At 37.1% G+C, this 12,704-nt stretch overlaps 1 protein-coding gene across 1 annotated transcript in view; it reads left to right on the top strand.

Moving 5' to 3' along the window:
• LOC104407135 (P protein-like) overlaps positions 1-12,704 on the top strand; it is a gene marked incomplete at its 3' end in the record, with an annotated part of 55,069 nt that overhangs the window by 32,083 nt on the left and 10,282 nt on the right. Inside the window, exons 6-8 of the mRNA XM_010016323.1 lie at positions 2,397-2,554; positions 4,145-4,227; positions 4,619-4,772. Coding sequence (XP_010014625.1) covers positions 2,397-2,554; positions 4,145-4,227; positions 4,619-4,772 — 395 coding nt within the window. The remainder of the gene's footprint in view (positions 1-2,396; positions 2,555-4,144; positions 4,228-4,618; positions 4,773-12,704) is intronic.

The following is a 12,704-nucleotide window of genomic DNA, read 5'->3' as shown; positions in this document are numbered from 1 at the left end:
AGATCAAAACATAACAGGTTTAGCTCTGAGCAGCGGACCCTATCTGGAGCCAGATGTAAATACAGACAGCCACTGTGTAATGGTTCACAAAGCATACACAAAGCCAAATCCCTTGACAGGATAATTCACAGCAGTAATATAATTTCAAGAATGGAACTACATAAAAATGAGGCAGCTTAGCTGAAGTGAAATAAAAAATAACAGCTCTGGCTGTAAATCTTGTCAGGTCGATTTTTTGCTTTAGAGGCACACACTGGAGGCCACATTACAAGAAAAGTTCAGAAAAGACAAAAAGTCCCAGCAGAATAAAAGGAGATATTAGAAGTAAAAAGATAGTTTTCCCACAAGTTAGTCACATCTGAGTGATTAAAATATAGAGGAAATCACATTCTGGCAATTTAAGGGAAATATAAAATCAAGATAAGGCAGAACAAAAATATTCTGAAAAGCAGCTTAATAAAAAAATTGAATTTTGATTCATTAAGTGTGGCTGAAGCTTTCTCCTGGTTTATTTTGATTCCACCTTTCATAAAGGCTGTGATCTGCTGCAGTCTGACAATGGAATTATGACAGAGTCTCTAAATATTGTTTGGAGAAAGATAACTCTGATGGGATTTCAGAGTCTCAGTGCAGACAGACAGGTGAATGATATTCAGTTCCACTTGCAATCAAAAGAGAACCTATTTTGCTAGGGCTCTTTCTGATGATTTTATAAATGCACAGAAAGGAATGGAAAAACTTCTTAAGTATCTCCATCTTTATAGGAAAAGAAGGAAGGAACCACTCTTCTTGAAAATAAGGTTTAATTCTTCCCCCCTTTAATTTTAAGCATCCTTTATAATAGCTCCTGAATGTGTCATCTAGGTAATTACAGGATTTATTTTAAAAGTATTGCTTAAAAGGAAGCTGCCATAATTATATGCACCTGAAGCTTTTCAAGACATAAATTGTTGGCTACACTCCTAATAAAAGGCAGACTGTCAAGAGATGTCCCAAATCATTGGGTTAATGACTTTAGGTCAGCTGGCCTTTTAGAAGGTGTAATTAATGTCTCTAGTTAAAGGTATACCTATAGTTCCTGTGGAGACTAGTGTTATGTATTAATTAGGCCACAGAAAAATGGTGATGCCAAATCACACTTAAAACATTCAGAACCAGGAGAGAACTGTTGTAATTTGTGTTTATGCTTGTTAAGGGCTGTGCGTGTAAATTCTCCTGATGAGAGTTGTTCTCCTGATTTGTTGCATCCAAGGTTATTTTTTTATCTTTTTCTGTATCATTCCTTTAAGCAAATAGATTGGGAGTTTCATTCTTAAGCAGTGACATGTATGACACTGGTGGTGAGTGTTCTGTTCACTGTGTTAAGCAGGATGACAGCTGTATTACTTTGCAACACCATGAGATCTGGCAGGCTCTTTTTTGGGTTATTGCGAGAGACATCTTTTCTTTAGATCCACTTCTGCTGAGAATGTGGACAGATGCAGCTCCTTTAAGGATAAAGGAATCCTGCATGCATAATGTCACAAAGCTTTCCCTATATGCTCCAGCTCTCCCCAAGAGAATTGTCTACCATGAGTTGCCATACTGGGCCTCACTGGGAAGCAGGGCACAGCACTGCTTTGAGTCTTCTCTAACTATACTGTATTTTTTCTTCTCCTGTTAAAATCTCTTGAGTTCTGTGGACAAAAAATGTCTTTCTGGGAAAATCACTCTGGTAGGTATGATCTTGCATGGGGTTTTTCTGGAACAGGTTCACTCTTTTTAGTGTGCGCAATTAAATGTCAGATGCTAAAAGTGTTAAGATACGCCAGCATGTGATTAAGTTGCGTGATTTCAACAAAGCATGTATATGCAAAATCAAGTCTTCTCCTTTTTTAAAAGTTTTTATTTTCTTGGTGATGCCTTGGTTTTCTATCTGGTGAGTAAAATTTTGACCAGAAAGCAAGTCCTCTGGCATGAATAGGACATTGACTATGGTTTAGTTTTCCCTTGGTTGGAGCTTCCACAGTGTTTTCCCCAATACAAATTCTGTAATATTTAAATTGCTGAGTAAATGATGCTGCCTTTCATCTAGCAAAAAACACTTAAAGACCCTTACTTCTCTGTCTCTGTGTGTATTTCTCTGTACTATTTTGGATATTGGTACATGTACAGCATCAGATGAAAGCACTGGTGATCTCGAAAGTAACTACAAAAAGGGCAGAACCTGGCCAAAGCAGTGCTACTTGGTGAGGAATTAGCCACCTATTTTGTTCTTTTCATAGTTTCTTAAGCATTTTAGCTGAAGAATATGTTTTTCAATATAAGTTGACTAATCTGTATTTTTTTACTCTGATATTTGCATAGCCTAGTCCAATTTTTAGTGGAAATTTACACCTTAACAACTTTATTAACAGCTATGAATCTGACCGATTTTCATGATTCTCCTCTGTTGAAGTTAGACATAGGAGGCCCGTTTGCAGGAGATGTAGTTGATCACCAAACAGAGGAATACATTGTAGTACAAATCAGCCAGTCTGAAGATGCTGGATCGAGGAGGAGACGCCAGCAGCAGGTAATGGTCTTTCATTTTCTTTCACTTCTTTTCTTGAGATGTGTTTTATCGCTTATATTTCCAAGACCATTGTGCAGATTAAGTGGTTGTGCTTTTCCCTGCTGTGAGGCGTATCAATGTCAGCATTAAAAAACTTGTTCTGATAAGAGTAAAGTTACACATTCTTTTGTCTTTGTAAGACTTCCTTTAGCTTCCTATATTAAAATTTTGTAAAATTTATGTCCCTCGACTGACACTTAGCATGGAAGTTCTTGTGTTTAAAATTGGCAAAGTTTCCTTAGAAAGAAGAAACAAGTGCAAAGTGCCTTTTTGCACTCACTAAAATACATTTTCACATTTTATTGCAAATTCTTTTCTTAAACGTATCATGTTTATTTGCTTTCTCTTAAGGCTTTCTCATTGTTGATGTTTTGTAACAAGTTCCTGCTCCTTTCTTCCAGAGAACTTGGCAAGGGAGGATCTTTCACAGCCTGTCATTGTTTATCACTGAAAAATAAAAATAAGCTTCATCACTTGATAAATATTGTTGACATATAAACAACTGCCTCTCGTTATGTTTACATGATGGGATGGCCTACCTCTACCAGTGACAGCACAGCTGAACAATGCCATTGATATTCCTGCTTTCACCCAATCTCATAGTCTACAGCAAAAGATTAGTCCCACTACCTCAACATGGCAAACGATACCATAATGGCAATTACTCTTTAAACCACCCAGCCCCATGATGAGGAGGCTGCTTTATGCTGTGCTGTCAGCAGCAATCCCCAAGCAGTCTTCATTATCCTGTGGAGCAGCCAGTGCACGGCTGGCTGCAGTAGCCCACCTCTGCTGGCATGTCAGCAGAGGTCCTGATGTGACTGAAAGAGTAGGTACCCAAATTAACCTTCCCTGCTCATCAGACACTTCTTTGTGTCAGATGTCCCAGGCTGGCTGATTAAGTTGTTTTTTTCTGCACTTTGTAGTATACAGGGTCAGGGCAGGCTTGGGATTTAGGTCCCCCTTCTCTAAGTTGCTCTTCTTTAATAAAGACAGCCTATCTGTATCTATATTTAAAGAGTATATTTGCTAAACTTGCATGAATATCAGTGTGCAGTAATGGACAAAGTGTTTATTTTCTTTTTTTTTTTTTTTTTTAATTTACTTTTTCTAAAAGATCAGCAAACAGTAATTTTTTTAATTGAAATTCTACCATGTCTGAGGGTATGACATTGCTCCTCGGCCTTTCATCATCTGTATGTTAGTATGTTAGTTTTATGTATGTTAGTTTTCTTCCCAGGCAGATTTTGGGAATGAACCACATTGTCGTCTCTGAGTCTTAGATGCACCTTGTAGTCAATGTAAAGTGTGATTTGGCATCCTGTCTCTGGTGCACCTGCTGGATGTGTCTCTTGCTTCACTGATTGAGTGAGAGAATGAGTTTATTTCAATCAGGTGGATTAATTTAGGCTGATGTGTGCCATGCCCTGTTTACAGAAAATGCTGTATTAAATGGACAGGAGAGAGAACAAAAAGGAATAAAACCCTAGAGCAGAGACATATCACTTTCACTGATTTTTAATATTGCCAAATGTTCTTAATTTCTTGCAGGTGGCATACAACTGGTCTCTGTCTTTAAGTTCAAGAAGAAATCAGCAAATCATCACAACAAGAACCTTTCAGATACCAAACAGGTTGGCTAAGAGAGACTGAGAAATGATCCATTGAAATAGTAGTTTACATAGACCTGGCTATGAAAGAATAGCTAATATTTTAAAAATAACCTACCATTTTCTGTTTCAGAGGGGCAGGAAAGCATGACTTCTTATTGCTTTTTAAATGGATTTACAAGGCTGGTTTGTACTTAAGTTGCTTTCTAAACAATGCTATTTAGAGGTGTAGAATGAAAACGTTTGAAAAGTTGCTTGCAATTGTAAAGATATAACTCACACACAAATATTTATAGGTACTCAATAAGAAATTAATGCATAAATAAAACTAATGGTATTTCATTGCAGAAATAAGCAAAACTTCTCTTTTATATTTTTCTTTTCTTTTCCTTTTTTTTTTTTTTTTCCCCACCAGAGGCACCATCTTCATAAACATTCAGGCTTTCCTACAGGAGCCTGGAAGTGTTCCTCTCTCCATGAAGCATCAGTATCTTCATGCAAATATAGAGGCACAAGTAACAATTGCGTCCATCATCTTAGTAGGTGTCTACGTGCTGATCATACTGGAAGTAAGCCAGTTTTGTACTTTGGTTTTGTTTTTCCCCTACATTGTAAATGGAGCATAAGGAAGGGTTTCATTGGTGGGCTTTAATATGTTTTTGAAATGTGTATGTGAATCCTTGGTGTAGTATCATTGTTGTTAGTGGCATGAATAAGATACATGTGAGGAAATTGTTCTGAAATGTAACTGATTTTGGCAAGTTATATTAATGTTATAGTGATAGTGATCTTGTGTATGTTTCTATTAGGACCTATTAGTGTATTAACATTTTAACAAAATTATAATTTGGCTGTGAGAGTGAAAATAAGTCTGGGCTATAAAAGGAGTGGAAAACCTCTTTTTAAGTTAATTCTTTTTAAAGATAACCAAAGGCTGTTTTTTTCTACCTTATTCCCTTCTCTAAGGCACCTCAAACTATGAATCTAGTGTACTTTTAAAAGGTTAAAGTGAGCACATTTTTTAATGAGTGACATTTAGAAATTCTTTTACTGCATTATTTTATGAGGAAATTGAGTATGAGCTAACGTGAAGAAGTGAAAGGACAGGGAACTTTAAATATATATTGAAACATCTTTCCAAAGCCTTGAGGTACCAAACCCAATGAAAATGCACTGCATCAGCACTAAGGATGGAAAACCTGTCCAAAACAGCACAAGGCCCCAACTGACTTTTTTGAGCTAAAAACACTTACCGTCTGATTATCTTGAAATAAGATGGGGGGGGAGAATAATTTTTTATTTTTTTTTAACTCATGTAAGCATCCACTCTGTCAGTGAATTGTCCAAGCTGAATCACACCTGATTTACACTAGTATGAAACACAGAAGTGAATCAAAATCAAATCAAATACTTCAAGGTATTCCATTGCAAATGTGTCTCAGCATGCTCATTTTAATTCCATGTCCCTTGTGCATTTTAAACTATCCATCCTGTTACCAGATGAAATTTAAGATAGTTGAACACCTAATCAAATATCAATAATGGGTACACACAACATGACAGATACTTTAGATATTGTATGTTATTCAGCAATAGGGATTTATTTATGAAGCTAAAAAATGCCTCTGTGTACTTTATAAATGAGCAAAGAGATATAATATTAAGTCTGGAGGGGGATTGGACTAGATTTTACTATAAATATATGTAGGCATGCAGCACAGCACCAAAATAATCTTAATACTTTTAAATGCAGCTTTTGTTTTTTTAAAAAAAACCCAAGTATGCAACCCTTTAGCAATTGCAAAAAAAAAAATCAGGTTTTTAATGTATGTTAAGGGTGGTTTTGTGTTTCATCCTAGAAAGCTGCTTTGGAACAATTTATGTGTAAAAGGAAATAAAAGCTTAAACTGAAAAGCAAAGGCAAGCGAAGCATGTATTTTCCTGTAATTTTTAAGGAGAAGCTTTTAAACAACTCTTCAGCTTATTGTTTCTTTGCAAAATCAAGGAAAAATTTCTGTTGTAGGCAGAAAAAATATTTATTCAAATTCAAAGATATAAATAGATACTTAGAAGGAAAATTTTTTAATTTAAAAATGTAAAAAGTCACCTTTTGCATCATGATTTACCAGAGTAAATTATAAACTATGAATATATAAGCTTGAAATAACTGTAATAGAATCAGAACTTGACTGTTGCTTGGTTCCCTCAGAGATCTCTCGCAAGAGATTAATGCAAATATTGTTAACTATGTAATAGTGGTTTACCTTATATTCAGCATTTATAACTTTAGTGCCTGAAGTCCTGCTTTCTCAACACATTGCCCTCTCTATTCCATTAGCAGTTATCACTGTTAGAAAAATCAATTGGTGTGGCTGTAGGAGTGATCTCTCATGGATTTTCATTCAGTGTTGCTCTCCATCTTTTACAAGTTTTTATTATTTTCCGGTGTTTTATTCATTATTATTGGCAATACAGGTTCAACTTCAGACAGTATGGACACACTAAACAAGTTTTAGAGCTATATTTTCACATATTTTCTTACACTGATGAAGAAAGAAGCAGCACTTTATCTGTTATGACTCACAAAAGCCACTTGAAGGTGTACCTCTTGCTCCTCCTGCACAGCACTTTTCCCAGAACACGAGTTGTAGATCTTGTGCCCACAACCTCCTCAACCCCACTGTCCTCATCTTTTAATCCTTCCTTCCCCTTCTCCCCTTGCCCTTTGCTACCTTAGTCACCAGGGAGTGTGCAGGAGAACAGACTGTAAGGGCTTCTGCCTCCTGCAGACACACATGATGGGAAAAGCTGATGAAGTAAGAGGTTCCAGTTGGAAAATTAAGTGCACTTACTGTAAACTCTGATTTTTCTCAAAACTTTCACCACTTTAAAGACACAGAGTAAATTCTGCTTTGAGGCAGCTCTTTGCTTCTATGTTGGCATCCAGTCCCCAGGAGGTCAATGCATGTCATGGGCCAGTCCTTGTCAGTGGAGAATTCTTACTGCCTCAGGGTACGCTGTTCTTCATAAAACAGAACTTAATTTCTTCAGATATTTATTTTAAGTGTTGTTTCTTTTGAAACTGATTATGTGTTACATATTTATGAAGTTCAAATACGCTTCTGGTAAAAGAAGATGCCTTTTTTTCCCCCTTTAATTTCTAATGATTTCGATTTTAAGCTTACTACAAATATGGGTATTTTCTTCAATCCAACTCTGTCCCTTGAAGTTTTGGTATATTGCATTTGACTTTCTTCAGATGGACATCTCATAGTTATATTTTCTGTTTGAAATCTGTGGGTTTTTTCTTTTTTTCCGCATGTAATCATCCTTTCCTTCAGTAACTAGACATTCATTCTCTTGAAACTGATTTTTCTTTAAATATCGATCAGTTTCCTCTTTGCATTTCAGTCTCCTCTCCCCTGCCCTTCTCCCAGAGGAGAAAGAACTAAAAACCATCTGCTGCTTCTGGTACACAGAGGTTACACAGCACAGGAAATTAATCCAAGTGTATGTTAAAAACAGAAAAAAGTGTGCCAAGTTTACCTCTGTTGATCTCTGCTTTACCATCTGACCCTTCAGGTTTACTAATAAACATAGTTAAGATGGCACATAAGTATGCTTTCACTTTGGTCTACAGGGACATCTGGTGTGAAGTGCTCATGTACAGAGTTCTACACTGATGTCGCTGTACTTAATTGGTTCACAATGTAATTCAAGATAGGCTTTTTCTAGTTTTGATCCTCAAGATGCATAGCCTCTTTTGGTTAAGAACTTGAGGCAAAAAAAAACCAACAACCCTTAGAAAATTAAATTTTTACACTTTTCTGCTCCAAGCATCTTTGTTCTTTCAGCTAAGAATGCATTTTGTCTTTTGCCTTCTTTTATTTCCATTCTTTTTGCAGCAAAGCTTTTTGCTATGTTTGTAACTAAAGTGACACTTTATACCCCATTCACCCAGATTCAGTAAGAAGTGGTGTATGGTTTCTGGCCGTACAGCATAGACAATAAAAAGTGGAGTGAATAAAATCTCATTGTTTCTTCTTTTCAGTACTGTAAAATAGGTTTGATTTTTCTCCTTTTGCCTGTATTTGCATACACAGAGAATAGGATAATATGCTGGTTACTCTGTCAATATTATGAAATTTTATTGGTATTTGGAAAAGTTTCTTGAGTTGACAAAGCTCTTTCTAGTAATTCTTAACTGCATATTTGCAGCTACGATGGAGCTACATTAATTAGAAATATATAAGGAGGAATGTTAAAAATCTATTATTAAAAGACAGAGCTCATTAATTTGAATGATTATTGTGTGGTCTTGTCCAATATTTTTTTTTAATTACATATTTACTTTGTGTTGTGGTTTAAAATGCAGTGTTAGCTGTTTATGATGCTTAAATGAGCTAGCAGAAACAAATATGAAGGTAATGACCTTTTAAAGGCTATTTTATAAAACATTTTATTTAGTAGGGAGAAAAGACAGAATAACATTCATTGTATTAAATAATAAAAAAAAAAGTGATACCAGTAGCACATCAAATGGCAGAAAAGCGATACCAGCAAGTATCAGAAATTCTGTAAGAGCCTCCGGAGGGCTTGTTTAATCACAGGAGCTATCATTCAGTTTCATATCTCGTCTGGTAGGTAGCCCTGTGAATGATCTTGCCAGGATATTTCAAATGGCATTTTAATGATCTTGAATAACATTTACATGTCTGTATTTCTCCTTAAAAAAGAAATACTTGAAAGTGCAAGATCTGGCTTTAAAAGTTCTAGCTTTTTACTAGCATGAATTATTAGCCTATAATCATAATTTTTATTACTTTAATGGAAATAGAGAGTGTCAGTTTCTCTCTACATTACTTTTCTATTATTAACTAGCTTAAATTATGAATAAACATCTCCTAAGCTTAATTTCTTTAACTCAAAGCAGAGTGATTTTTAATAGCATCTAACCAGCAGAAATTAGCTGCAGACAGCAAAATTTTTACATGGTTCAGTCCGACCATTTTTCTACTATTGTGGGCTGGTTGAACGAATGTTTCCTCACAGGAAGCATTTTACAAATGAAATAAGATGTTTGTTATTACTGCTGTTTATGCTCACACAGTCCAGTTTTTGCTTATTTCCAGTAATGAGACTGTTTATCTGTACATGGAACATTATGCTTCAGAGACGGAATAGGAAAACAGAAGAGATATTCACTGATATATGAAACGTAATACTAAGCGATAACAGTAGGCTAATCTTAAGGGAGAATTCTTCCGATGAGGAGTCAGAGGAACTAATGATCTGCTTACTCAACATGGTTTGTCACTTCTCATCCATTCTCCTATTGATCTGTCTTTAAATATAGACAGAGAAGAGTGTGGATTAGAGTGTTCCCTCCAGCACATATATCCTACCTAAAGATTGGTAGCAAAGGGGCAGAAGAAAATCCATGGCCTTTATTGGGAAAGACTGTAAAAAAGAAAATTGTAGCTGCTGCTTTCCCACTTTTCCTGCTGCTATTGCTTTCTTTTGTGCTAGGATGGAAAAATTGAGAAGAGGAATTAAAACACTGCTGCAGGAGTTGACAGAAAATCAGGATAGGGTTGTCAGAACAAAACTGTCTGTCCTCTTTGGTGAAGAGTCTGAGCCATACCTCACTGGGCAAGAATAAAATTTTGCCCTCAGTTGCCTCCTTGTCTGGGGATGGGAGGGAACAAAACTGTCTAAGATTAGGGCAGAAAGGGAAGCCAGTGCCCCTATGTATGCTGGCCAGCTTCCAGCAGGGCAAGGATGCTCTCCTGCTCATTTTTCCTTCCTTGAGAGACTACTGTCCAGACCTGGGAAGAGAGAAGGCTGCCTTGATATTACCTTGGTTATCTGCAGTTTTTTACACTGAGGTAGAAATGGAGCCAAGAGGTAGGGCCTGGAGAGTGAACTTCCCAGCCCAAATCAGAAATCGTAAGTGTTGTGACTCCAGGCATTGCATGGAACCTGAATTCTGTGTAGTGAAACCTAAACCATGAAATCCAGTAGAAAAACAGCTTGAATTAAAATCTAGCTCCCTCTGGAACGGACTAGCTGCATCCTTCCACAGCAGCATGTGATTGTCGGTCTGTTTTGGAGTTCCCTTAATCGTGAAGCACCTTTACCATTCAAAAGTATACTCTATTCTTTTTTTCTCCCCTCCTTTATTCTCTTTTTTTCCCCTCCCCAGCTGAAAATGTGCAATATAATGAGAGCAGACTTGCAGTCTCCACAAATAATACTTTTAAGACACAACCTGAGGGTGTGCACTGGGAATGGTACTAAGGTATGCGGAGCAGGTACCGGCAGCAAAACCTGCTGAGATAGGTGTTGGAGGACTGAATTGAACAAGTGGATCCAGACGTGGGGTGGATCCATCCGTCCTGTCCCCCAGAGTGAAATACTCGCCCTAGATGTTCTCCCAGAGACCACAGCCTGTGAATGAGCTAGCAATAAGCTGTCTGCACTATCAAGGCTTATGGTCATTCCCTGGCTTTCTCCAATTTAGGAGGAGGGAGTGACCTCTGTGCATTTTGAAAGACCCAAAATGACCTAAAGCAGCTGTGCAGGACCTCCTTTGCAACACTGCAAGTTGCTCCTTATGACGAGCACTGGATCAGTACCCCTGAGGTGCCTGGATTTCTACCGCTTGGGTAGAGCCACTGTCACAAACAAGGAGGTTACAACAGACAAACCCAATACCAGTTATATAAGCTACAGTCATTTTTACCTGCTGTAACTGCAACAAAAGGAGTGTAAAAGAAGCAGAGTGCTGTAAGACAAGTACAGGATAAGTTTAAATTCAAACATAAATACAGTATAACAGCAAGCAAAATCCCCAGCTGTTTCCCAGCTTAATATGTTGTAACAGTGGTTTTGTATTATTAATTCAATATAAATATTGATTTTACACTGACTGTTTCCTAATTGTTAGATCTATCTTTGTAGAAGTCTGGCTCTGCTCTGATTATGTGTGCTTTAAGGAAAAATACCTTCTTTTGGGTGCTATGGTACTTCTGTGTTGTATGAATTGGCCTCAATTAAGGAATTACTAGGAAGAAGTTGCCACTGGATGGTGCTGCTTGCTATTCTAAGGAATCGATGGGATTGTCTACTTTAAAAGATATTGTCGCCCAGGCTTTTCTTTTTGTAGAATGTGATTTTTTGAAATAATAGGAGTCATATTTTCAACACTAAATGTAAAAACTAATTTCCAAATGTCCATTTTCTATTTTCTGTTGCTTTTTAAAGCTAATTTTGAACTGCATTTTGTTCAGTTTCTGAAAGACTGTCAAGCACAAACGTGTTGCCCTCCCTTGCATACTGTGTATGTTGTTGTGGGTTGGTTTTTTTCCTTTATTTTTTGAGACAGGCAATAGAACACTAAATTAGCTTAATTGAATGCTGCTGTTCAGCTTCTACCCTGCCTATGTCAACCAAAGGGATAGAGAGCCATGAAGCCTTAGAATTTTAACAAGGTGTTAGAACACACGTACACTTCTAATGCACACAAACAGGGATGAGAACCACTCAGCTTCTTTTCTGGGCCTCAAGTGGTGTCCTCCTTCAGCAAGAGCAAGGGCAAAAGTAAATGAAAAAGCATGAGAGAGTGTAGGTGGCAGGCATGGAGCAAGATGTGAGAAGAAAGGCAGAGAAGAAAACTGGAGTGAGAAAGAGAGGAGATGTCAGCGATTAAAGACTTCCCAGGCAAACCGCTGGCTAGAGGAGAAAGTTTCCTATAAAGGTAATGTGAGTGCTACAGTTTGCAGTACTTTTGTTCATAGTGCATTGCTGTAATTCTGTATGGTCATATTACCCTAATATTGAAAGAAGACTGGCAAAGATTCACACAGGGGAAGTAAAATAGGTTTACTTTTGGGATTTTCTCTGTGTAATTTCCATAACACCATAGGAAAAAAAGCAAACTAATAGAGGTGTTAACTTGTCTTGGATACCATGTAGTATCACTTTTAATCACCTTCTGTTTAAAGATAATCACCTTGTATAGTGCCATCTTATGCCACGATTAAGAGACAGGACGCAGCTTGATGCAAGCAAGATGTCACTTTATTACAGTTACCCATATACATTTATACTTATCCCTACCAGCGTCCCATACTGATTGGTCTATTGGGCACACACTGATTGGCTAGCATAAGATAAGCAATTTAGTCAAGCATCTTACTTCCGCTTGCAACATCCTTTCTTATACAAAGAGTTAGTTCCTCCTTATCAAGGTCGGCTGCTTCCTTCTTTCGCAATCTTTCCAACCTGTGATTGATGAATAAACATTGGGCCAGTATTGTTCCATTCTTATCAGCAAAGCTTTATCCTTATCTTATCTTATCCCATCCCATGGTTTACCGACAAGTTCCAACAGGTCTCCTTCTATCAGCTGAACAATACTGGGAGTTCTGCTAAGAATAGCTACAATCTTATATTTCCAAACATTGCATTAGGAAGTGGCAAATTGCTGCCTTCTATGT

The sequence above is a fragment of the Nestor notabilis genome, unplaced genomic scaffold (assembly GCF_000696875.1).
Source record: "Nestor notabilis isolate BGI_N333 unplaced genomic scaffold, ASM69687v1 scaffold8246, whole genome shotgun sequence".
NCBI lineage: Eukaryota > Metazoa > Chordata > Aves > Psittaciformes > Psittacidae > Nestor > Nestor notabilis.
This window is presented reverse-complemented; position numbering and strand designations above follow the sequence as displayed.